This window comes from Hyaena hyaena, unplaced genomic scaffold, assembly GCF_003009895.1.
Source record: "Hyaena hyaena isolate Hyena2069 unplaced genomic scaffold, ASM300989v1 scaffold_180, whole genome shotgun sequence".
Taxonomy (NCBI): Eukaryota; Metazoa; Chordata; class Mammalia; order Carnivora; family Hyaenidae; genus Hyaena; species Hyaena hyaena.
In genome coordinates, this window is record NW_024080811.1 from 2,103,337 (window position 1) to 2,128,198 (window position 24,862).

At 53.3% G+C, this 24,862-nt stretch overlaps 1 protein-coding gene across 2 annotated transcripts in view; it reads right to left on the reverse strand.

Moving 5' to 3' along the window:
- Positions 1 to 702: 702 nt before the first annotated feature.
- ADCY5 (adenylate cyclase 5) overlaps positions 703 to 24,862 on the reverse strand; it is a 144,528-nt gene continuing 120,368 nt past the window's right edge. For both annotated transcript variants that reach the window (XM_039240625.1, XM_039240624.1), the window contains exons 13-21: positions 15,890 to 16,006; positions 15,377 to 15,541; positions 12,486 to 12,661; positions 10,892 to 10,921; positions 9,462 to 9,594; positions 5,611 to 5,874; positions 4,479 to 4,683; positions 3,474 to 3,598; positions 703 to 1,726 (exon numbers count right to left, since the gene is read on the reverse strand). In XM_039240625.1, the coding sequence (XP_039096556.1) occupies positions 1,598 to 1,726; positions 3,474 to 3,598; positions 4,479 to 4,683; positions 5,611 to 5,874; positions 9,462 to 9,594; positions 10,892 to 10,921; positions 12,486 to 12,661; positions 15,377 to 15,541; positions 15,890 to 16,006 (1,344 nt within the window). In that variant the 3' untranslated portion in view covers positions 703 to 1,597. The remainder of the gene's footprint in view (positions 1,727 to 3,473; positions 3,599 to 4,478; positions 4,684 to 5,610; positions 5,875 to 9,461; positions 9,595 to 10,891; positions 10,922 to 12,485; positions 12,662 to 15,376; positions 15,542 to 15,889; positions 16,007 to 24,862) is intronic.

A 24,862-nucleotide genomic window follows, 5' to 3' on the forward strand; every position in this document is an offset into this window, starting at 1 on the left:
TTTTATACCCTCTGAGGATATAAAATAATTTTTCCAATATATTTCACTTCCCACTCCCAAAAATCAAATAACAGACAAAACAAAATTTCTGTTAGCTTTGCCCTTTGGACACTGAAGCTGGGCTCTATCCTCTTCTCTGTCTGGTCTGCAGATGCAGAGCATAGCCACCACTCTCCCTGAACCTAAGGGCTGCGCGTTACCCCCAAGTCTGAGGCATGATCTCTGGGTGAGCCACCTGCATGGTAGCCAACTGAGGACGGCAGGCAGGTAAGACTTCCCACCACCCCCGTGCTGGATGGGGTGCTGCCTCTGCAGGTAGCAAACAGCCAGCATCTCAGGGAGAAGAGGGGACAGGGGCCATGTGGTCTTTCACAAGCTGAGGCTGCTTCCCTTCATTCCAGCTGAGCCTAAGATGGGGAACCAGGTTTTTGCTTTATTATCCATTTGCATTTTACTGAGGGGAAGTGATGTGTTAGAGAAATAGGGTAATGTGTGCATGTACCTTCCCATTTAATCTGAATGTAGAGCACCCCAAAAGGACACACTGGTCTAGTTGGACCTGGGAAAAAAATCCAAAACTGCCTAATCTGAAGCGAAGTGAGGGCAACAGGCTCCTGCATGTGACTAGTTCCACGGCATAAACACACACATACACACACACACACACACACACACACACACACACACACATCTACACCAGTACATACACTGACATACGTACAGTACAAATGCTGTGCACAGCTGTTTTCTAATATAATTTACAAAATATAGAATTTGGTATATTTGTTAGATCTCCAAGGTTTTCAATAATACAAAATAAAAAATACAAAAAAGACAAGTTGGGATCCTCGCCCTCCCCCACCCCCAGTGGCATCTTTGTTTGTTTGTGGGTCTCTTACACGCATACAACTAGGATAGTCTAAAGAAGGGCACAGAAAGTTGTTTTATTTAATAAATATTTTCTTTTTCTCAGAACCACCCCTCCTTGCCTCGAGTCTTCTCACCTCCCCGTTACAATGTGTTCTGTTCCCCTCGATGAGGCATTGTCCACCTGTGTAGGTGAGGAGGAGGGCTGCGGAGAAGGCCGCAGTCCCTCCTGAGCCAGCATGCCCCTCCATGCGGCAGGGGCTGTGGCCTCTGTCAGCTTAAAGGCTCACATAGGGAAGCGGACCCCTGGGGCCGCTGGGTTCTCCTGAGCCAGAGTCGGGCCGCCAAACCACCCACCCAAGGCCGAGGCCTCCCCCTCAGCCCTGTCGTGGCACGCTGGGCTGCCACACACACCATAAGTACTCAGCAGCTCCCTTCCACCTGCGCAGCAGTACCCGTTAGAAAACTCGAGATTCAGGTCACGCCTAGCGGAGTCTTCTAAGGAGGAAACATCTTTGGTCAGCTTGGTGCTCGCAGGACGCTGGCACCCTGGGGCCTGGGACGGAGGCTGCGGCCTGCCCACAAAGGCAGAAGCTGCTTCTGGAGTCAAAGTGGAGAATCTCACCGGCGCGGCCGCGTGGGCTAGTGCGCAGGCTTCCACCTGCCCCACAAAGAAGCCATTTCCATTTCTCTGGAGGCCAGGCTGCCTGGCATCGCCGGCTGGCAGCTGCTAACTGAGTGGGGGCCCACCGTTGAGGAAGTAGGTCATCATCTCGCCTTTGCCCTTGACCTTGACCACACCCCTACACTCCAGCTGGTATGTGTTGGCAGCCAGCACCTGGTACATGTCCGTGGTGACCTGAGGAGGCAGAAGAGGAGAGAGAGGATAATCCAGTGTTGACCTAAGCTGTGAATCTGTTGTCAGGCAGCTCTGCCTGACCATCCCGTCCCTGGCAGGGGCTCTCAGGGACTGACCACTGCTTGGCCCTGGACTTGCCTGTTAGAAAGCAGAAGAATGACAGCACCTACTCCATGCCAGGCAGTGTGGCCTGTGGTCCCTGAACTGCCTGTTATTGTCCACAGAGAGTGCAGAAGCTGAGTGGAAGTCCATAGCAATCTGACGCTGCTCCAACACCAAGCATGGGACTGGTGTGTCCACCCAAGTCTCACTCGAGGACAGATCAGAGATGTTTCTGGAAGTTGGCTTTTCACACCACAGAGAGCCACTGCTTATCTCATTGAATCTATGAGGTAAGTACTATTATCCCAGGCTCAGAAAACCTATGTCCCTTGCCTGAGACTACAGAGCTAACATGGCAGAGCAAGGATTCAGTTCTGTATCCCATTGCCCATCTCTGCTTTAGCTTTTAGTACAAAGGAGAACTCACCAGTGGCTTCGGTAATCACTGCACTATTGTAGGGCTGATGTGAGCAACAATACAGATGAATGCCTCATGAAGCCATCTGGGCACAATCCTCATGCCCCCGCCAGCCACCCCACAACACTCCTGCTGAGGGTCCTGTCCTGGCCTGGCTGATGGGCCAGGAATCTCTAGCTGGGCTGCTGGAAGGCGAGCTGGGTTATGTGTATTCCAGGAATGTGAAAGCCCTATGCAAAGGTGAGGTGCTGGGCCATTGGGTGTGAGGGACTGTCAGCAGCCACACATCTGTGGGTGGGGTTGGATGCTCTGCAAGCACGCACACCTCTCTTCCCAGCTCCCATCATGTTGTTCCTTCTCCCCTGGGCACAGGGATAGAAGTGAGAGAAAGCTATTGGGCCAGGTCCCTCCAACAGCACCTATAAGCCAGCCAGGCTAGGCTGATCTGGCCAGGGCCATGCTTGGGCTGATCCTTTGTTCGAGAGGATTTAAGGGACATTTAAGCAGTGTCAGTGTGAGCAAAGGGCCATGAAGAAAATACAGTTCAGATTTGGGAAAACTGAGACCAGGGAGGCTAAGTGCCCTGCCCACAGCCTTATGGGGACACTGGGGGTTCAGAGGTATAGGAATAGAGCACAGTCTAGGGCCTCACTGTTGTCAGATTGGAGCAGAAGGAATCATGAAAGGCCTAAGAAAAACAAAAGCAGTTGAAGAGAGGCAGGCTGGGAATCATAAGAGCCAGCATGCACAGGATGAAGGGAGGAGAAAAAGTCTCTGGCCAGGCCCCTTGGCAATTGGGGTGATGGGGGCACCATCCTAGGGATCACAGGCCTTCCCTGGTTCTCTTGCACCAGGCCCTGAGTGCTGTGGGCTCCATTTGGCAAGACCTTGCTCCCTACAGCCGTCTTTGTGTCCCCTTGTATACCTGGGTCTAGGCGTTAGAACTCCGGGCTTAGCATCAGCAGCGGCTCCTGCCTTTACCACCCCCCACCCCCAATTCCTTCTGTGGCCAGTAGAGGGCTTTGCACAGGAGTGAAGATCTGTCCAAGGTCCTGAGGGCCTGGACCACAATGGTCTCAAGCTCTCAAGACATAGTACCAACTACCTTCAAAACTGCAGAAATTCTGACTGGGGACTGGGGACTGGCGACAGCTTGCCCCAGGGACCTGGAGCATCAGGCAGAGGCCCCCAGGTGGGTGGCTGGGTGGCGGATGCTCTAGCACTCACCTGGATGCGATCAGGCACACCGGTGCTGTCCATGCGACTGGCCACGTTCACTGTGTTGCCCCAGATGTCATACTGAGGCTTTCGAGCCCCAATCACCCCAGCCACCACGGGGCCAATATTGAGCCCTGCAGGGGACGGAAGTCAGCAATGTCATCAGGGCTCAGACCAGTGCTCACCCTCACTCTCATTCCTCTCTTGACACTCTGCAGCTTCTTCCCAACTCAGCCTGAAGACAGCCACGGTCTTCCAGGCCTGAGGCCACGCTTTACCCTGCAGCTCCCACAAAATGCCTGCCAACTCAGACCACAGGGGTCTATTCCCACAGCACTGCTTCTGTGTCCTCGCCCCCCAGTCAGTTCTGAGTTCCTGCAAGTCCATCACTAGGACCACCCTCTTCAAGGATCGAGTGACCTGCCACAGCATCCAGCTGCCTGTCCTTAATCATTGCTTTCAGTGACATTGAAGTTTTCAGTCCAACCATACCGCACATACCAGAACTTGCCCTTTTCTTCCTGCTCGCTCCTGGTTCTTTCAGGGGCACCACTGTCCAAGCAATCCTCTCTCTGGGCATCTGAACTTGGGCAGGGATGCCGCCATGACCCAGCTCCAGGAAGCAAGGCTGCCACCTTCATGGTCCACACACCAAGCCTGATCACCCTGCCCCTCAGCCCTTTGCTGTGCCAGTTCCCCACCTCAAGTGTCCTCTGTCCTCTGCAGGCAAGAAACTTCCCCAACACACCTGGCTCAACTGACACTGTCTAGACACTTTCTGCCATGTCTCCCAAGCCCCTGGGTGCCCCCCCTCCTCTCTCACATGGGGCCGCATTAAAACCTCACTGTTGTGTTTGAAGTAGGACTGCAAACATAGCAGAAGCTCCCAAACAGAAACATCATCAGTTCTTAAGACCCTTCCCTCCCCTACTCTCCTCTCCAGTCCTGCCAAGGTCTGTAGCTGTTTACCCAACCTGCTCTTCCCAGGCTGGACTGGCCAGAAGCCAAGCTCACCAATCTTCATCTGGAAGTTGTTGAAGGAGTGCTCATTGATGTACTTCATCTGGTCCATGAGCTTCATGGCAAAGTCAGCCAGGGCTTTGATGTGGGTCTTGCCCACCTTGTCATATGTAGAATCGTTGAGGCCTGAGGCGGCCATGTAGGTGCTGCCAATGGTCTTGATCTTTTCCAGCTGCCTGAACCGATCCTCGCTTATGATCTAGATGGAAGGAGGCCAAATCTGGGTCACCACCAAGGCTGGGGCATTGAAATCTATAGGGAAGGGCAACAGCATGGCCCCTCATGTCCTCCCAAGTTCACACAGGAGGCCCAACTCCACACCAGTTCTGTGAGGCCGACAGAGCAGGCCTCCTCCCATACTCAACCATGTGCAGTCACCGTGAGCCACTGTCTGCCCTGCACCAACAGCCCCGGGCCAGCTCGCTAGTCACGTCAGAGTCTCTTGCCCCCAACAGGGACTGGTGGCTATCTCCTCCCATCCCTGGCTCACATCCCCATCCTTCCTAGGGATAACACCTCATCTTCGTCCAGAGAGACACCCCTCTTCTATCTCCACGCCCTGCCAGAAGCCTGCCCAGACCCATCGCGGCCAATTCCAGCTACACTCTGCCCTAGGAGCCTCATGGGCTTTTTCCAGCACCGCCCAGTCCCAGCTCCATCCTCCTCCTCCCAGGTTTCTATATTCCTGCTGGGGTTGACCTCCCCATGCTCCCCACTCACTGAGCTCCCAGGGTTGAAATGCCCTACTGGGCACAGTATCCCCAACACCTGGCACACTCTAGGGGTTTGGCGAGGGTGTAATAAATAAGACACGTTTGTGTTCCTGCCTCTGCTATTCCAGGCTTTGCATCTTTGTCCTGCCTGCTCCCTTAGCCTAGGAGTCCCTCCTTCCTTGGACTCCCTCAAAGGCTGGGCCCCAGCCTGGGTGGGAGAAGGTTGGTGGCTGATGGGGAATGGCTGGCGAGGTAGTTGGGCAGGGCCTCAATTGGGCAACCTGGGACCTGGGACCCTATTCCACCACCTACTAGCAGTGACCTTAGGCTAGCCGCGTCTGTGGGCTTTTTTCTCCTTTGTAACACTACAGGGGAACAAACGGAGGCGAGGTGCCTGTCTCCCCCCACCTCACCTCATCAAAGTCGGCGATGATCTCATTGAGCAGCCGCAGGCACTCGACACCCTCATTGTTGGCCTCCAGCTCCACATAGAACTCAGAGAAGTTGGCAATGGAAGCGAACATGACGGCCACGCACTCACACGACTGGTAGTAGAGCTCGTCATTGCGTCTCTCGCGGGCCAGGAAGTGGGCGGCCACGTCCTTGGGCAGGATGTTGTGCAGCAGCCGCCGGTTATAGGCCTGCAGCTCCTCCATCTCCTCCTTCTCCTCCGTGGCCTAGGACACAGCGTCCGGTCAGAAGGAGGGGCACACGGCCTGCCCATGTGCACCCCAGACCTCCACAGTGCTCAGCCTTCTGTCCCCCTGCTGTCCCCACCTCCGACTTTCCACAAGGAACATCTATCACTCTGACCACCAGAAAAGTGAGACACTTGTATACATCCAACTGTGGCCTGCTGGCTGCCCCTTGGAAAGTGTTGGCTCCACAGGAGGGAACCCAGGACTGGAAACAGGTCCTGGAGGAGAGGCTGAAAGCATCTCAAAAGCTAGACCATGGCGGGAGCTTAAAGGGAGGGTCCAAAACCTCAGCCCCAGTGGCCCACCAGCTACCAAGCACTCCACGACTGTCCATTTTCTTCATATCAGGAAGTGCAGTCAGAAAAGCAGTTTGATAAGGATCACTTAACAGACTGACCCCACTGGGATGATGGCTTAAAGCCGCATCAGTCTTCCTGGTTTCCAACAGCGCAGACTTGCCCCAGGGCCAGGGGGTACAGATGCCCCAAAGTGCCACTGGGGGTAGGATGGGGACATCACCACTGACTTTGGTTTTCCCCTAGTTTGGGTTCTGGGTCTGGAAAATGGGGCTTGTGGTCATTCACCCTCCAGGTTAAGGGGACAGTGAAGAGCCCTCGAGTCAAGAGGCCAACAGTGACCCACAGCCTGAAGTGTGGATAGTCATGCACCAAGGTGTACAAGGAGCCATCTGACCAGAGTTCATGTGACACAGGAGGTACACGGTACAGCCTGCGGCCTTTCTCCCTCTCGATGGCAAACAAAATGGCCCCTTTAGCTGGAAGTAACCGTGTTGGTAGGATAGGCAGGTCGAGGATCACTAGCATGGCCACTGAAAGAGTCTAGCCAGCCGGCTGGGGGCTTCCCTAACTAAATGTTGAGGCCTTTCTATTTGGCTGCAGCTACAACCTCTGAAACCTACAACCACCTCCCTGGCTCTCCGCAGGGATGGTGGCTGCTCGTGCGGAGATTGCTGGCACGCCCACCCAAGGCCACAGGACCTGGGTCTAGCAGGTAGCGTAGAAAGCTCAGGGATCCCAGGGCTCAGAGGCCTACCTGAGGGGAGAGGACCTACAGCCCATCAGCCCTAGACCCACTGGAAACAGCCTTGACAATAAGGTTATGCCTAAGGAAGTTCGTGGGTCCTGAGATGCCAGATGGGTCCAGCGGGACCTTTGCTCCTATGAGGTGAGAAGCTTTGACCACCCCCCTCCTCCCAAGCCACCCTCTGCCTGCTCTGGTACAGGTGTGCCCGTGGGAGTAGGCCAAAGTGGGAACCTCTGTACTTCTCAAGGGTTACTCCCTATAAGAGCCCCGGCCAGACCATCTGCCTGTGAAAATGCACAGGCTACCAACAGTCCTGCTGCTGCTGAGACTACATGCCTGGGGGCCTAGGAGCACTCCAGCTCCTTTGATCAGCCTAGCACTGGCAGAAACCTAACACATGCTTTCCCAGAGTGCATCTGCCCAGTGCCAGGCACCAAGTGGTGGAGGCTGGGGTTGGGACAGTGGGAGACTGGCTACTGCTGGGAGCACAAGCCAAAGCCCTGGGGTCCTGACCAGGAACTCCTGCCACATCTGGACAACTCTGCCCTGAGACATGACATTGGGCAGCTCCCAACATATCTAGCCACTTCTAGGATTGGGCTCTGGCCAAGCAGGAGGGCTCAGGGGACCACAGCCCCCTTGCTGATCCTAATAAGGTCAATGCTGTGGTAGAGGGATAAGACCTGAAGCAGTTTGGCCAGGGGCAGGCTTTCAGGTAAGGGTGTGTTCCTGGTGCAGACGCTTCCGGGAAGCGAAGGACCTTGGGCTTCCCCAGCTCCCTGTCAGCACCACACTCATCCACCATGACCTGAGATCCAACAGCAAAATTAGCTGCTGAGTTAGACTGAAGGGGCGGTGGGGGGAGGTGGGTGGCACCGGACTATCACTCACCCAAGCCAAGGACCTGTATTCAGGTTTTTGCTTGTTGGTATGTATTTGATGCTGTCCTCCCAAAAGTCCTGGAGGAGGACGGGAGATGGAGGGTTGTGTAAGCATCATGAGCCTGTTGCAGGGGTTCAGTGGAGAGAGGCTGACACACCTGGCAGGTAGAGACATGCTCACCCCCAACCCCACACATGTGTGCACAGGCCTTCTTAATTGTTTTCAAAATGGGAGGGGAGCTGCCATTGCCTGAGCACTGGGGTGGGGCTAGGAGGGAGGCTCAGACCGCTCTGCTTAGCCCTGGCAGGCAGCCTCACTTCGACCCTGTGCACTCGGGCTGGACAAAGACACGGGATGGGGGTGACAGGGCAGCAGATCACAAAGGCGGGCTGAGCGGCAGGCTCATCCCTCCCTTGCTTCCAGCCTTTTCTCCAGATCTTTGCCACACAAATGAGTTGCAGGAAAGCAACAGTCTTGGGGGCGGGGGACTTCCTGGGGGCTCGTATGGGAGGTGGGGTGTGCGTGAGCAGAGAACTAGAGGGAAATCAGCCCCAGGTCCCACAGAGCTTGGGCAGCCCCTAGGAGAGAGCTGGGGCCTCCAGGGAGCTTCCCCAAAGGCCTGAGGGGCATGAGAGAGCAAGGAGGAGGCAGGGAGGCAGCAAGCCCCACACTGGCTATCCCCCAGGTCCCTCCCAGACCAGGGCTGATAAGGGGACGTTCCACATGCAAAACAGGCCCTCCCCCAACGTCAGGGCATTTGTTCAGTCGGGGATCTCAGCTAACCTCATGCAAAACACAGCAGGGGCCACAGATTGCCCCCATCTTTAACAAAAATCCAGGACCTCCTGCCCAGCAGGAATAACAGGTCTGAGGCTGCCCACTGGGAAGACTTTCTCACGTTGGGCGCCCTCTTCTGGACCTTCTGAGTCGGTCCAGCAGGTAACAAGCAGCAATTGGGTCCACCACGGGCACCTGGAGCATCATCCTGTGTGTGGCCCAGTGGCATCCCCTCCTCCAGGTTTTGACACCATCAGGGCACAGGGCACAAAGCCTGGAGGCTGGGGCACTGCCCTGGACACCTAGCACCCCACTGCCTCTGCCCCTACCTGGGCCACCTCTCCCCAGGGCCAGGGCAGAGCCACCCGTCCGGGCTTCCGGTTGATGGTCTTTGATGCCCCTTCCCCCCATTCTCCGCTGGAAGAGTCTTCAAGCCAGTTCTGGTCACATCGAGCCCTGCTCAGGAGCCTGTGGGACCAGCTCCTGCACTATAGCCTGTGCCGTGGGGACCACGCTCCCCACTCTCCTGACTCCTTGCTGCCTGCACCGCAGACTGGAGCGGCCATGCCTGCCCTCTGTCCCTTCCTCTGGATGCACACAGCAGTGTCTGGACAGTATTTGTGACTTAAGAGCATATGTCTTGGGCCCATCAAAGTCCCAGCACTGTCAAGGGTGGGATGGTTTAGAATAAGCTCCAGGGTCTTGGCTCTTGGCTCCAGAAAGCAGGGAGTAAGCCTGCAGGGACACCCCTTCAGTGCAGGTCGAAGGCTCAGCCAGCCCAGGTGATGAACTCGTTCAACTCACAAAGTGCCGCAAGGACAGGGTGCGTCCCCCATCCCAGTGCCAGCCCCGGGGCCACCCACCTGCAGTTTCCAGAGGAAGTCCAGGCGGGCGGTGGACTCCACTTGCTGGGCGTGCAGGTACAGGGCCAGCACAAAGACTGAGATGATGATGGGCGTCACCACCTTCAGCGCCACCTTGGTCGCATGCTCAGGGCTGCAGGCGGGAGGTAGATGCCTGGCACCTAGTGGCAGGCTCAGAGGCCCCCTCAGCCCTTTTTCTTCCTCCCTCTACTCCCCCTTCTCCTTACTCTCCTGCTTAAATTTTGCCTGAGGCAATGCCTCCTCCAGGAAGCCCTCTCAGTTGGCAGCCTTGTCTCAGCCCCTGCTCACACCAGCAGCTTAGCAGCCGTTACACCCTTCTCCTGATGCCTGCCTCTCTCCCATCACTGGGGAGCTTCCCTCTGGTCACATCAGGGAATAAATGAGGCCCTTGTAAAAGGCAGCACATACATCCCAGGTGCCTCCCAGTGGACAAGATAGGGGCCACGGACATAGTAACAAGGGAGCCAGGCCATCTCTGGCCTTTGGGCAAGTCTCTTAACCTCTCTGAACCTTAATTTCCTAATCTGTAAAATGGGATAACAACACCCACATTTTAATAATTAAGGACACCAGGGGCACCTGGGTGGCTCAGTGTATTAAGTGTCCAACTCTTGATTTTGACTCAGGACATGATCTCACAGATGTAGGATCGAGCTCCTGCATCATGCTCCATGCTGAGCATGGAAACTGCCTGAGATTCTCTCTCTGTCCCTCCCCTGCTTGCTCACTCTCTCTCTCCAGAATAAATAAATGTTAAAAAAGAAAGATACTGTATACAAAATTCGTTGTATGGCACCTAACAGTAGGAACTCCACAGCTGGTAGCTAATAATGGCTAATTGCATTCCTGTTAACATTATTAATAAATACTCTTCATAAAAGCTCCTGCCCCAAACCCTGCTCCCTGTCCCAGCAGAGAGCCCAGCCTTGGACGCTGCACAGACCCCTGCCCAGCAGCAGCCCCAGTACAGGGCCTACCCTACAAAGCCCCCAGGCCTTGCTGGCCCCTCTCTACTTGCGGAGGGGGGGGGCACCAGCTCCTCTTCTCCTGGGCCTGGGGGCTCACACATGCTCCTGGGGAAGAGCTGGAAGCCAGATGCTTTAAGGTGATGCCTTTGGAAATGACCTGGGTCCTAATGACCCAGCTACTGAGTCTAGAACATCTTGGGCTGGTGGGAATCACACAAGAAAAGAAAGGCATCTACCCAGTGAGGAATCCTTGGTCCTCGGGGAGGAAAGGGCTTCCCTGCCCCTCCAGCCTCCTCCCTCACTGCCCACCTTGCCTCAGAGGCCCCCTCCCTGATGGGCACCAGCGCCTTCTCTGCTGGGCCCTGGGCTGCTGGCCTCTGGCAGCTCTGAGCCAAGGGCAGGGAGAGGCTGTGTCAGAGGACTTGGAGAAAATCCACTCACCACTGGGAGGTCCCGTTGTTGCTGAAGTCTCTGTGAACAGGAAGCGGGGAGGGCTGTTCGGGGCTGCTCTTCGCCATGGCCGTTCTCCACGCCCGCTCTGCCCCCTCCCCTGTTCTATCTCCCACCTTGCTTTACGCCCCCACCACTCCCAGCCCTGCTGCCCCAATGCCACTGCCCCCACTACAGTTGCTCCCCCGTCCCCCACCCCCAGCACCCCTCTGGATCCAAGGAGACCTTCAGGATGGGAGGCTTACAGAAAGCCCAGCCCCAACTAGCTTCTGGTCTTCATGACCACCAATCACCCAGCCTGTACCCAGGACCCAGGGACCCTGGGTCTCCGCAGCACATCCACCTGGGCAGAAGCCAGCCCACCTCCCACCCCAGCCCTTTGCTGCACCCAGAGGAGAAGAGACACTCCACCTATGCTGTGTCCAGTGTAGTTACCATAGCCACGTGTGGCTACTGAGCCTCTAAGTGTGGCTAGTGCAAGCTAAAATGTCCTGTAAGTGTAAAATAGATACTAGGTTTTAAAGAATTCATGTGGGAAAAAATGTAAGAGGTTTCATTAATCATTTTCTATTGACTACATATTAATATTTTGAATATATTGGATAAATAAAAATATTAAAATTGCATGCTTTGCCTTTTTAATATAGCTACTAGGACAATTTAAAATTACATGTGTGGCTTGCATTATTTATCTATTGGACAGCGTTGCCCTGGAGGAAAGCCAGGACTCCCAGACCAGAAAGGACTTCTGTTCTCCTGCTGCTTTAGCACAAGGGGAGGCTGGGGTAGGGGAAGGAACATGGTAGAACCTCAAGAAATATTTTTGGATTAATGAATAGATGGATGAATGGTTTGCTGCATTTTCTCAGGGGACACAGACCTGTCACCCACATTTTTTACACTTCCCAATGTATGTATGTGTATGTGTGTAGGGGGCAGGGATAGAGTGAAATCAGGCATTTTACATACATTTTACTACTATAGATATTATTCCCATTTTACTGGGAGCTAGACAGCCTGAGGCACAACTCCCATGCCTGCTACCTTGATGTGGGACCTAACGGCTCACCATCACAAGTAGGAGACCTTGAGCAGGGCACAGACCACCCAACCATCCTGGCAACCCTGCTGACCTTGCTACGTGGCTCTGAGGCTGAAAAGGGATAATGTATGTCCCAGTGCCTAGCTCGAGAACAACATAGAGCCCATGGACAACAAAGGCTGGTCTTCTGCTCCCACAGACTTTGCTACCCAGCTCTGATGAATTTTTCCTCTTCTGGGCGGGAGGTGCCACAGGCAGATGGGGTTAAGTGGAAAAAGCTCATCAGAGACTGCCCTGGACAAACAGGAACAATTCACTGAGGCCTGAGGGGAGGACTGAGTAGCAAACTGTAGGGGACAGCAGGACCTAGTCACCCTGAGGCCACTCCCCCACCCACTGGGGAAGGGAGAAGGAAAACAAGACACGGGTGCTTTGCTCAGATGCTCAGCCGGGGAGCAACACAACACTCCCCTTGCAAGCCCCAGCCGCCTGCGTTTCCAGCCTCCCCACAACGCCCCAGACCCAGTGCGGGGAGCCACCTACATGGCGTTGGCGGTGACCAGCAGGTCAGCATTGTCAAAGAGCGTGACACGGGGCACCTCAACGATGAGCACGTATGTGAGCTCAATGGCCAGCATGAGCACCAGCTTCCCAATGCAGCTGATCTGCAGGAACACGGAGCAGGCCAGCAGGCTGAGCAGCACGCTGTAGGTGAAGTACTGCGGAGAGAGGGCAGTGGGCTTCAGCGCTCTGGCCCCCCGGCCCGCGCCCCCCACCCCCACCCCCTCCCGCCTGAGCTGGCCACATTTCTGCTGCTGCGAACCTGTGAGAGAACAGGAAGGGCCCTGGTTAGGAGCCAGGAGATGGGGCTCCAGGTTGAGTGTGGCCAATGCTGGCAGCAGAGCCCGGGGATTAGAGCAGGGTTCCAGGCTCAGGCAGACCGGAGTTTTATCTCTGATTCATTACAGACTGTTTGTGTGACTTCAACCTTTCTAAGCCTCAGTTTCCCCATCTGCAAAAGCTCCAATGTCACGGGCTCACTGCTGTCGTTCCATGAGAGGAAGTGCCTGGTGGCTTGTGCCTGGTGCACCAGTAAGTGAGGGGAGCACAGCCCCAGCCCGTGATCTGCAACTTTGAATCCCACATTTGGCAAACTGAAACCATTTCATGGCTGATGTGGCGGCAACATCTGAACTGGCCTTATTTGGTGACAAAGCCTGTCTAAGTGTTGTGATGCTAATTATCATCTTGAGCCTGCTTCTGGGGATGATTCATACATTTTGCTGCAGAAATATTACTGAATTTCACTATCAGGGGCTGCCCAGGCTACACTGGGGGTGTGAGATACTCGTTTTAACTCCAAAAAATTCCAAAGTTCTAAATCTATCTGGCCTGGAAGGCTGCAGACGAGGGCTTGTGGCCCCACACGATTTACCCTGGGAAAGTCGCTTCAGCTCACAGAGCCTCGGTTTCTTTCTCTGACAACAGAGGAGCTGAACCAGAGACCTCGGAGGTTCCTTTCTGCTCTCTCGTCCCCTGATGCTAATCTTAGACATGCCAGCATCGTTATTTTGTTCTTTCTTTTAAATTTAGCAGCATGACTTCTGAGTCAGGCACTCGGACTCACTATTCACTTCCTCTGCCTTGGGCTGGAAGCCAAGTGGCACAGAGCAGGGGGGTGGGGATGGGGAGCACTCCCAGGTTGGACCTTGAGCCTCTTCGGGGCCTTCTGGAATCCAGAGAGGGGCTGCAGAGGGCCCCTGGTGACCGGAACGGGGAGGGGCCAGCCTGAAGCCACTACCTGGAACAGGCGCAGAGGAAGGAGTAGGGAGGGCACCCAGATAACTCAGCCCCAAAGATAATAATCCTGTCCTTGGGGGGCAGGGGAGGGAGCCCCCAGGGCCAGCCTGGGTGTCCATCAGACTCTGAGCCAGGCAGCCAGGAGGCCAAGGCTTACTGCTGGCATCCCCAAGGGCCTTGGGGTCTGTGAGGAGTTGCTGAATCAGAACACTTGTGACCTCTCGAGCTCCGTAGTCAGCAGGCCTGGGGTCAGTGGGACTGAAACTGGCCAGGCTGGGACCCACCATCTCCCTCAAGTGAGGACCCAGAATAAGCCCTACAGCCACTGCCCCCACTCCCTTGGCCCATTCCTCAGCGTCTGCCATGAAGTGGCCACCAAGGGGCAAGTATAAGATCAAACAAGCCCCTGCTTCTCAGCAAACAGCCCTCAAGCCGCGGCTCCTGTGGGCCAGGCCAGCTGCGGGAGGGGGCAGAGGCAGAGGCAGCCTAGGCTGCCCCCGGCGGGTTGGGAGGGCTCGGCCCAGACCCAGCGGCAGGTGGAAGAGAAGCGCTTGTCTAGGTGAATGTTGGTGGAGTCCTGCCCTTCACGAAGGTTCCCTTGCCCCATCTGCATGGGGCAGGGGGTGGAGGGAATGGGGAGATGGATCACGTTCCTTCCCAGGGTGGGGGCTGCCACAGCGCCGGGGAAGCAGTTCTGGACCTGTGAGTCATGGGCCCTTTTGGAACTGGATGAAAGCTTGGACTCTCCCTAGAAAAGAGCAACAACCACTACCACCTCACAGTTCTGTGGGAGCCCCGCAGGCAGCTGGGGTGTGGGAAAGACCCGGGGCGTGCAGTGGGATGCCCTGGGCTGGAAGCCTGGTCCGGCTGTTCGCTCAAACCGCTCCCCGAAGCAAAGGTGAATGAAGCACCTTGCACACCATTGGCACTTAATGCATGCTGCTCTGAGGGTTCTCGGCACCGGATTTTAAACCCAATAACCTATGGGTATGATTTCCTCGGGAGTGATGAAAATGTTCTGATTAGATTATGATGATGGCCGCACACATCTGTGAATATCCTAGTGACTATTGAGTTGTATGTAGGCTTTGGATGGTTGACCTCGGTGGCAGTCCTGGGTTGGGCCTGGGCTCCTATGCTTCCCCCCCTGCTCTCTGGCTCATAGCAGAGAAGCTCAGGCGGGTTCTCTGGAGGCAGGCCCGCTGCCGAAGCTGAGGGTCCAGAAACGGCTCTCCCCACAGGTTGAGACCAAGAATTCTAGAGCCAGATGAGCTGAGTGAAAGCTCTGGTTCTACCACTTACTAGCCGTGTGACCTTGGGCAAGCTACTTACCCTCTCTGTGCCTCACTTTCATCTGTATAAAAAAGAAAGTAATAGAGTCTGTGTCACAGGGCTGCTGTGAGGACGAGATGAGTAAATCCACGTTGAGTCCCCAGCACAGTGCCTGGCACGGGGTAGGCCTGCTGTTTTACTGTTATGGTGAAGGCTGGCCTTGTTCACTGGTGTGCGGCTCATGGACAGAGAGACCGGGGCAAGGCCTCTGGGATGGCTGTGAGCTTGAGAGCCCCGGACTCCCCCAGAGTAGCGAAGGGCAGAGCAGGAGTGGGGTGGGAGGGTGTGCCTGCGCTCAGTACCTCGGGGAAGTTGCAGTTGGGCCAGGGGCTGCCGCAGAAGCCCCGCTCGTCACCCAGGCTGTAGTTGACCGCCGACTCCACCACGTGGCACGCGTTGACCTGGCTGGTGCTGATGTTGTGCTCATCCGCCAGGCAGCCGAACAGGTCCTTGGAGTTACACATGAACTAGGGGCGGGGGGGAGAGGGTCAGCCGTGGGGGCAGCCCCTCTCCACAGGGCAGCGGGGGCTTGCCTGCCCTGGTCGCGGGTGCAGGCTGACGCTGACTAGGGGGGACCGGAGCAGAGCCTGGAAGCGGCCAAGGGGCTGGCGAGGCTGGCCTGGCTGCCCAGGCTGGGGCTCGTAAACTTCCCCCAGGGACTTCCTGAGTCCTTCTGGTCCCTCCAGCCATGAGAGCAAGGAACTAAAAGTCTGTGTCAGGAGTCAAACCTGAATCCAAACCTGAGGGAGAGCCCAAAAAAGAAATTGTGGGGCGGGAGGGCTCCCAGGGAGGCACTGGGAGCCGGAGCCACCTACCATGTTGACAAAAGCCGACATGAACACCAGGGTGATGGTGAACACTCCGACGAGGGTGCTGTTCGTCTTGGACCGCACAATCTTCCTGGAGAGGGTCTGCAGCGGGGCCGGGAAGAGCTGCACCAAGGGAAGAGGAGGGAGAGAGAGACAGGACAGAGTTCAGTGAGGACACGACAGACTGCCATCGAGGAGCTGGGGGACCCTTCCTCCCCTCTGCCCTTGTCTCTGGCTGGCAAAACCCCGAGGGCCTTTCTGAACACCCTCCTCGTGTGCAAGTGGGCAATGGCTCACGCCACAGAATGTGCAGCTGGCCGGGAGTGAGTCTACCAGGCAGAGAGGCATGGTGGCAGGAAAGATGCTATCCTGACCCCAGCAGAGGAAAAGGCACATGAATCTGCCATGTGAATTCTGGGCTGGTCAGGGTTACAATCAGGGAGGGTCGTAGATGGCAGTTAGGGAGACCTGGAAGGACCTAGAACTTTCCCAGGGAGGGTCAGAAGGCTCCTTGGCAGGAGGGAGCTGTGGGTCTGAGGACTCGGAGAAACCTGGGGTCTGGAGGGACGGGACAGGCTCGTGAGAAGGGGACAGAGTAGCGTGTGAGAAGGAGGCGGGGCCTGGACAAGTGACTTACGTGAGCCTTTTTCTCAGGACTCCCACTGATCCCATTTCCTTCACCAAACCCTCCCTGCATTTTCTTGAACTAGACAAACGGCATATCCACGCAAAGACCCGCTGCAGTTTTGGTAACTAAATACCTAGTCTGCCGTATCTACACAGTTGGCTTTGTCCACCAAGACAGTTGCCACGGGTGAAGGCACAGTGGGGGGTTATTGTTTCATGGGTATAGAGTTTCCGTTTGGGAAGATGAAAACGCTCTGGAGATGGATGGTTGCACCACAAGGTGAATGCATTTAATGCTGCCGAACTGCACATTTAAAAAAGGTTACAGTGGAGAATTCTGTATTATGTACATTTAAGAAAGAAAGCAAAAAAACAACCCAGAGAATAGGAGAAAGCTGTTTCCAACCACATGTCTAATACGGGTCTTGTGACCAGAACACAGTAGTCTCCTCTTATCCTTGGGGGGTATATTCCAAGACCCCCCACTAGATGCCTGAAATTGTAGACGGTATGGAAATGTATATATACTATGCTTTGTCCTATACATACACATTTACGATAAAGTTTAACTTATAAATTAGGCATGGTAAGAGATTAATAATAAGAAAATAGAACAATTACTAAAATATACTCTAATAACAGTTATGCGAATGTGGTCTCCCCTTCTCTCAAAATATCATATTGGATTCGCCCTTCTCCTGCTGAGAACAGGAGATGATAAAATGCCTGCGTGGCGGAAGGAAGTGAGGTGAATGACGTAGGCACGGTGAGACAGTGTTAGGCTACTGCTGACCTTCTGACAATACACCAGAAGGAGGCTCGTCTCTTTCCAGACCACAAGTGACCACAGGAAGTGAAACCACAGAAAGTGAAATCATGGATAAGGGGGGGCTCTGTATACAAAGAGCTCTTACAACTCAACAGTAAGACAAATAACCCAATTTAAAAATGGGACAATGGGGGCGCCTGGGTGGCTTAGTTGGTTAAGCGTCCGACTTTCGCTTAGGTCATGATCTCGCGGTTCATGGGTTCGAGCCCCGCGTCGGGCTCTGTGCTGACTGCCAGCTCGGAGCCTGGAGCCTGTTTCAGAGTCTGTGACCCCCTCTCTCTAAGACCCTCCCCTGCTCACGCTGTCTATCTCTCTCTCTCCTAGAAATAAATAAAAACATTAAAAAAAATTTAAAAATGGGACAATGATTTGAAGAAGTATTTCTCCAAACAATCTATACAAAAGGCCAACAAGCATGTGGAAAGATGTTTGTCATGAGCCATCAGGAAAATGCAAATCAAAAACATGAGATGCCACTTCACACCCACCAGGACGGCTATAATCAAAAAGTCAGGCGACAACAAGTGTTGGTAAGGACGTAGGGATATCAGAACCCTCATCCATTGCTGGTGGGAATGCAAAATAGTGCAGGTGCTTTGCACAGCAGGTTGGCAGCTCCTCAAAATGATAAACATAGTTACCACACAACCCAACAACTGTACTTCTAGGGATATGCCCAAGAGAACTGAAAATGTAAGTCCACGTAAAAGCTTGTATACAAATGTTCATAGCAGTACTATTCATAATAGCTTGAAAGTGGAAACTACTCAAAAGGATAAACAAAATGTGATATTTCCAAACAATGGAATATCGTTTGGCCATAAAAAGGAACAAATGGTTTTACATAATACAACACGGGTGAACCTTGAGCGTATTATGCTAAGTGAAAGAAGACAGTCTCAAAAGTCCACATGTGGTGGTTCAGGCAAATTCATACAGACAGAAGGTAGAGTTTGAGGCTGCCAGGGGCTGTGGCGAGCAGGGAATGAACAGCCACTGCTAACAGGTATGAGGTGTGTCTTCAGGATGATGACAATGTTCCAGAATTACAGTGTTTAACAGTTGCCCAACTTTATGAATATACTAAAAACTAATGAATTACAGTTTCATCCACGTTCATAAAGGTGCATCTTATAAATGTGAACTGCATCTCGATAAAACACTTATTAAACAGCTCTTACCAGCTGCCTGACCCTGGGAAAATCATCAAGGGCTCTGCCCCGCAGCTTTCGTATTGATAATAGGGAAGATCCATCTCCCAAGGTGGCCACGAAGACTCAACGAAACGATGCATTTTAAAGTGCTCATGAGGGGTGCCTGGGTGGGTCAGCTGGTTAGGCGTCTGGCTTTGGCTCAGGTCGTGATCTCACGGTCCGTGAGTTGAAGCCCCGCGTCGGGCTCTGTGCTCACTGCCAGCTCAGGGCCTGGAGCCTGTTTCAGATTCTGTATCTCCCTCTCTCTCTGACTCTCCCCTGCTCACGCTGTCTCTCTCTCAGAAATAAAATGCTCATGAGCTACTAAATTCAATAGAAACTTTAGTGAATGTTTGCATTTTTAAAGAGCTCTATTGCCAGTAAGAATGAAAATCCCTATTTCCTACTGAAGGTCTTTTTTGTTTCACAGCTGGGGAGAGCGTTCTGGAGCTAGCATGAAGACTCCACTCTGAAAAGGTATGGACAGATGGTTTCTAATTTTTGTCTGCTTAAAATGTTGCCATTCCTTCCTGTCCACCTGACCCATGTTATTTAAATCATTTCAGTTCTGATCACCCTATCCAACAATCGAAGGGTTTCCTTTATCATTTTGCACTCACCAATGAAATGTCGGCAAAGGTTATTAGTTACGAGAAATTGGCTAGGGAACAGGATATGCATGCTTCCTGGTGAAGGTAGGGCCAGGAGCTGCACAGGGGCCACCCAGAGGCCGGGAGACGAACTGCAGGCTCTTTTTAAAATGCGATCTGAAAAATAGTTCTTCACATCTAACAAGTGATTGACTTTTAATGCACTGGCTCGTTACAAGCCGCTTTCCCTTGTCATCCTTTAAAAAGACCTGCTCTTTACTTTAAAACTTCAGGTACGACCCCAGGAATTGCTGCTTTGAAATCTCCAGAAGATTTGACATCCTGCTCAGGTATCAGTTGATACAGAGTATCGACTCCTGTAATCAACAAGTTCGTCTGTTATATGTTGACCTTAACTCCCATGATACTAATCCCAGCGTGAACGGTGAACCTCTTCGCCCAGAGTCCTCACAGAGACACACCACAGCTGCCACCAGATCCCGGAGACTGTTTTTTTTTCCAGCAGGATAATTGTGCCTGTGCAAACAACTGTTCAATACCTGCTCACTCACAATTATGACTCAGAAAAACAACTGATTAAAAAAAATTCCAAACCAGTACATTCCCAGTACGATGAACTCAAATCAACTCAACATGAAATACAGGAGTGGGGACGTAATTAATAAACCATGACTCGGGTGAAGGACACTTTGGATCCCAGCCTCTCTGAAAACCTCCGGGCAAATCGATGCCCAGCCTGGGGCCCCGGTTCCCTGCCTGTGATGTGGGGTCAGGGTATTGCAGACATGAAAAAAGGTGATAAAATTTAATGGGAAATAAATTTGATAGAACAACCTTTTTGACAAGAAACTGATTTTAAAAAGCAGTAGCTCCTACTTTACGATACTTTTTTTTAAAAGATATGAAAACTTCAGAGGCCAAACAAGGCAGGCAGAAGCTGACCAGGCTCCACACCACTGCTCTCCCTGGGGTCAAATGGACATATTAACAAAGGCAGTGTCTTTGGGAGGAAGGACTGTGGCTGTGGAGTTCGAACCACTGGGGTTTAAATCCCAGCTATGCCACTTCCTAGCTCCAGGGCCTCAGGAAAGCTGCCTAACCTCTCTGAGCCTCATCGTCCTCATCTGCAATGTGGATGTGAGAAAAGCCACCTTCGAGGCTTAGGAAAGACAGCTCGGAGTGCACAGCCGGGACCACCTAGACTCCAGACACTACTGCCTGACTCAACAGCCATGGGAGGAATCGAAGATATGCCTCCTGGAATGAAGCACTCTCTATCCCCAAAGGAATGTGTGTCTGGCAAAGTACATCCTCTCCCTAACAGACAAAGGATGCCCCTGAGTTTCTAGGAGAAGGTGAGCATAGGGGCTCTAAAGTCCCCACAGGACAGAAGATACCTAAGAGGTAAGAGGTACCGTCATGTAGTGAGACCCTACCCTGGGACAGTAGCCAGACTGGGGTGGTAGAAAGAAGCGCCAGCAAGGGCAGGGTGTGCGGCGGTGGACTTTGGGCTACAGGGAAGGAGAAGAGGTTTCTGGTGACTGCACAGAGCACACAGAGCCTAGAAGCAGCCCCGGTCACAGCTCCCAGGAGCTCATGCAGCCAAGTCCCATGAGTCCATAGGAGACAAGCTCAGAGGAGCCAGCAGCCTGGAGGATGACGGAGATTTAAGTACCCACACAGATACACATGTGCACACAAACATGCACATACACATGCCAAGAACTATGTGGCCAAGTACTCCTTGTGTGCCTATCTACTCCCGAGCCCCAAAATGCAGGAAAGGAGTCTGGCCTTCCAAGTAAGGAAGTGCTAATGAGCCCCAGTAAAGACAGGGGGCCCAGACTAGAGTGTGGGAAAAGGGGGAGCCAACCTCTCCTACCCGTCAGAGCAGCAAAAATGCCAGCACTGTCAGAAACAGGCATGGGATGATGAGGCAGAAGCCACAGGGAGGCTGATGCCCAAAGAGAGAAGAGGCTGTACTCAGGCAATGTGACTGAGCTCACCATCCCTGGAGGTAATCAAGCAGAGGCCAGCCCATCCTTGTTATCATAAAGGAATTCCAGACTCAGGTGGGTGTCCGGGCTGCCTCACTGCTCCAGCCATTTCCAATTTGAGATTCTCTGAGGCTGTGGACCCTTGTGTGATGATGACAAGGAGGGATTCATCCCAAGGAGGGATTTTTTTTTTAATTGTAACATTTATTTATTTTTGAGAGACAAAGAGTGACAGAGCATGAGTAGGGAAGGGCAGAGAGAGAGGGAGACACAGAATCTGAAGCAGTTCTAGGCTCTGGGCTGTCAGCACAGAGCCTGACATGATCCGTAAGATCATGACCTGAGCTGAAGACAGACGCTTAACCGACTGAGCCACCCAGGTGCCCCTCAGCACGGCTTTTTCTAGGGCAAGCAGCTCTGGGACCCAGGGCAGCACAGATGCCAAGGGAAGGGAGGAGTGACATGTGCAGATGCTCAGACTGGTCCTCTGAGACAGCATCGCCAGAAGAAAAGTGCTCAAGGGATGATCCTTAGGGCAAAGCATCCCAGAGACCGCAGGGCCCTGAAGGGAAGCCAGTGCTCTGAGTAGTGAGACCAGGAGACCAAGGCAGCAGGTTAGCCTCCAATCTAGGTATGTCTGTGAAGCACATCACACTGTGTCAGGAGAAGCTCAGGCAAGCCCAGTGGAAAGGCGATCAGAGCACTTGGTAGAAAGTTCCAGAAAAACTTTCCCACAAAAATGACCCACGAAGCCGTTCCCTGACAGACAGCTGAGACAACTAAGTTGGCCAATTCAACTAATTCAGTCGACACTTTCTTCACATTTCTCTCTTCAAAAAGGTAAAAACATAGACATTGGAGCAAGTAAGGCCATGCTGTATTGGGGAAATGAGAAAACAAATGGAATAGAGAAAGAAACCACAACTGACAGAGCTGCCTGGCTTTGGACCCGCTGGGCTCGTGCTGTGGGTAATTTAGAACTGTCATATCTCATCAGAAAGCCACTACCCGTGACTCCTGAAAAACTTTGGAAGTAAGATGAGAAATGTCTGGGTTCTGGTAAAGGGCAAGTGTTTTCAAAGGGAAAAAAGAATGACATGGAAAATTCCAGTTCAGTCAGCTTCAGGGCAATACCCTGAAAAGGTGATAAAATCAGCTCTTAGTCCGTCCACCTGCGGGCAGCGTGCAGTGGGGTCGGGGACAGGCGGCGCCCAGCATTACGCAAAGCGAGGCCAGTCCACCCTGCTTCTCAGATGTCAGAGATGTACCCCTGTCACATCTCGGCGTGCAAACAGTTCATCCCCATGAAAGAGGAAAGAATAATGAAATGAGAGAGGAGTTCAAACTACAAATAACTTCTCAGGTGAGGGTTTACCTTCCAGAAAGTGGAGAAATGCTGAGAAGACCTTGGCGCGTCAGAGGTGGTGGGGGCGGTGGGGGAGGATGCAGTGAGAACCTCAAGGCGGGTATTACAGTCCCCTTGACTCCTGGCCCAAAGGCCCAAACCTGCAGGTGTCTAGTTTGCTAAGCCAGGGAGCACTTTTTCCTAAATAGTTTATAGAAGCTCTACATCTGTAAGATGGAAGCCGCAGCCTCTCCTGGCTGAGGGGGGTGTGTGCGGAGGGGCGAGGGATGGAGTGGGGTAGGGGACAGGCACTCCATCCACCAGCCTCTCCCCCTGAGGGAGCCCTGGCCGCCTCAGAACTGTCAGAAGAATCACTGAACTGGATAAAGGAATCGAGAATGAGATTATTGAAGGTGACATTGATTATAAAATAGATAAGAGTCAAAACAGCACAGGGAAGCGGGGAGGGGGGGGTGGCACCTGGGTGGCTCAGTTGGTTAAGCATCCCACCTTGGCTCAGGTCATGATCTCACGGCTCATGAGTTCGAGCCCCGTGTCGGGTCTGCGCTGACAGCTCAGAGCCTGGATGGAGCCTACTTTGGATTCTGTGTCTCCCTCTCTCTCTGCCCCTCCCCCACTCATGTGTCGTCTCTTTCTCTCAAATTAGTAAATACACATTTAAAAAATTATTAAAAGTTTGCACTTTAACCATTTTTCACTGTACAAATTAGTGGCGTTAATTATATACATAATGTACAACCATTGTATCTCTGTTTCCAAAATGCCCGAGTTCCAGAACCCTTCCACCACTCCACACGGAAACTCTGCACCCACGAAGCGCCAAGTCCTGCCAACCTGATGGGTAGGTTCCCCATCCTGCCAACCCCAGGACCCTCTCTCTGCTCTCTGTGTCTATGAATCTGCCTGTTCCAGACGTTCTATAGAAGCAGAACCATACAATATATGTCCTTCTGAGTCTGGCTTCTTTGAGCATGTTTTCAAGGTTCATCCATGATGCAGCGCGTGTCAGAACTTCACTCCCTTCTGTGGGTAGGTAACAGTCCATCATATAAATACACCATATTTGTTTATCTATTCATCTGTGGATGGACATTCAGGTTGTTTCCCCCCTTGGCTACTGTGAATGTACCATGTGCTTTCATAGCCACGAGACACAGAAAGCGGAAGTGCCGCGAGGGGAACAGCGGGCTGGCGGGGAGGTGGAGAGGCAAGACAACAGCGAGACCAAAAGGTGACGGAACCCAGCCTGAGGTAGGAGCTGGCGGAGAGGCAGGGAACCAGGATTAAACCCTACGATGCAGTGAAGTCACTGGCCAGGCACACAGCTCAACTTGCCAACCGACCCAGGCCCGCCCAGCCTCTCTCTGGGTGTCGCCTTCTGCATCCGCTCAGAGGGAGCGCTAAACCACGCTAGATGATTCCCAGTGGGGGTTGGGGGGCGGGGCTTCCAGTTCTGACAATTAGTCCACTAAGACCTTGACCATTACGTAATTAAACAATTAACAGTCTAACGAAATAACCCAGCTTGGAGGGTGGGGAGAGAAAGGGGACTTCAGAGGTGACAAAGGTCCAGTCCTTCCAGAAGAAGAATGTGGTTCTCACTGCAGCGTGTAAAGGAATGCTGGCAGAGCCCGCCCTCCACCCTGTCCGGGGCGTGGCTCCAAGTGGGTGGTGAGGAGGAGCAGAGAGATGGTTACAGCAGAAGCCAGAAGGGCTTGTCCCTGCCTGGGGACAGAGTGTTTCTGGGGCCAGACTGTCCTGTCAGGGAAGTCTCAAACCACTAGGGAAGGAAATGACAGAAAGGCTTGGTGGACAAGGCGAAGGAGAACCTGAGTGATTTCCACCACAGACCAGAAAGGCTTGTGGCCAGGTCTCCTGAAGGGCACGGCCTGGGGCAGGTGGGACACAGCAGGCCTAAGAGGTGAGAGGAGAAAAACACACCTTGGGTTTTGTGCCCACATTATTAGCTGTGTGGCCCTGTCTGAAACACTGAACGACTCTGGGCCACTCTTCCTCATTCAGATGATGGGCGATTCAAAAGCCATCATCCCTGTGGTCCCTCCAGAGGCAATTCCAGGCCCATGGGGACAGTGAAGGGGATGTTGCGAGAGGTCCTTCCACACTCATTCTTTACACAAATGTTTACCGACCACTGCTCCACGCAGGCATTCTGCTGGGTGCCCTTCCTTCAGGCCACCGGATGCCAAGGGGACAGACGGAAGAGGCAAGGACACTACCTCCTTGTTGAAAAGATTTGCAAAGGCAGATTAAAGTAGCCAATACAAATAAGACTCACTGACAGAGTGCTCCCTATAGTCGAGCTTGCTGCCAATGCCAATCAAGGGTCGTGCCCCAG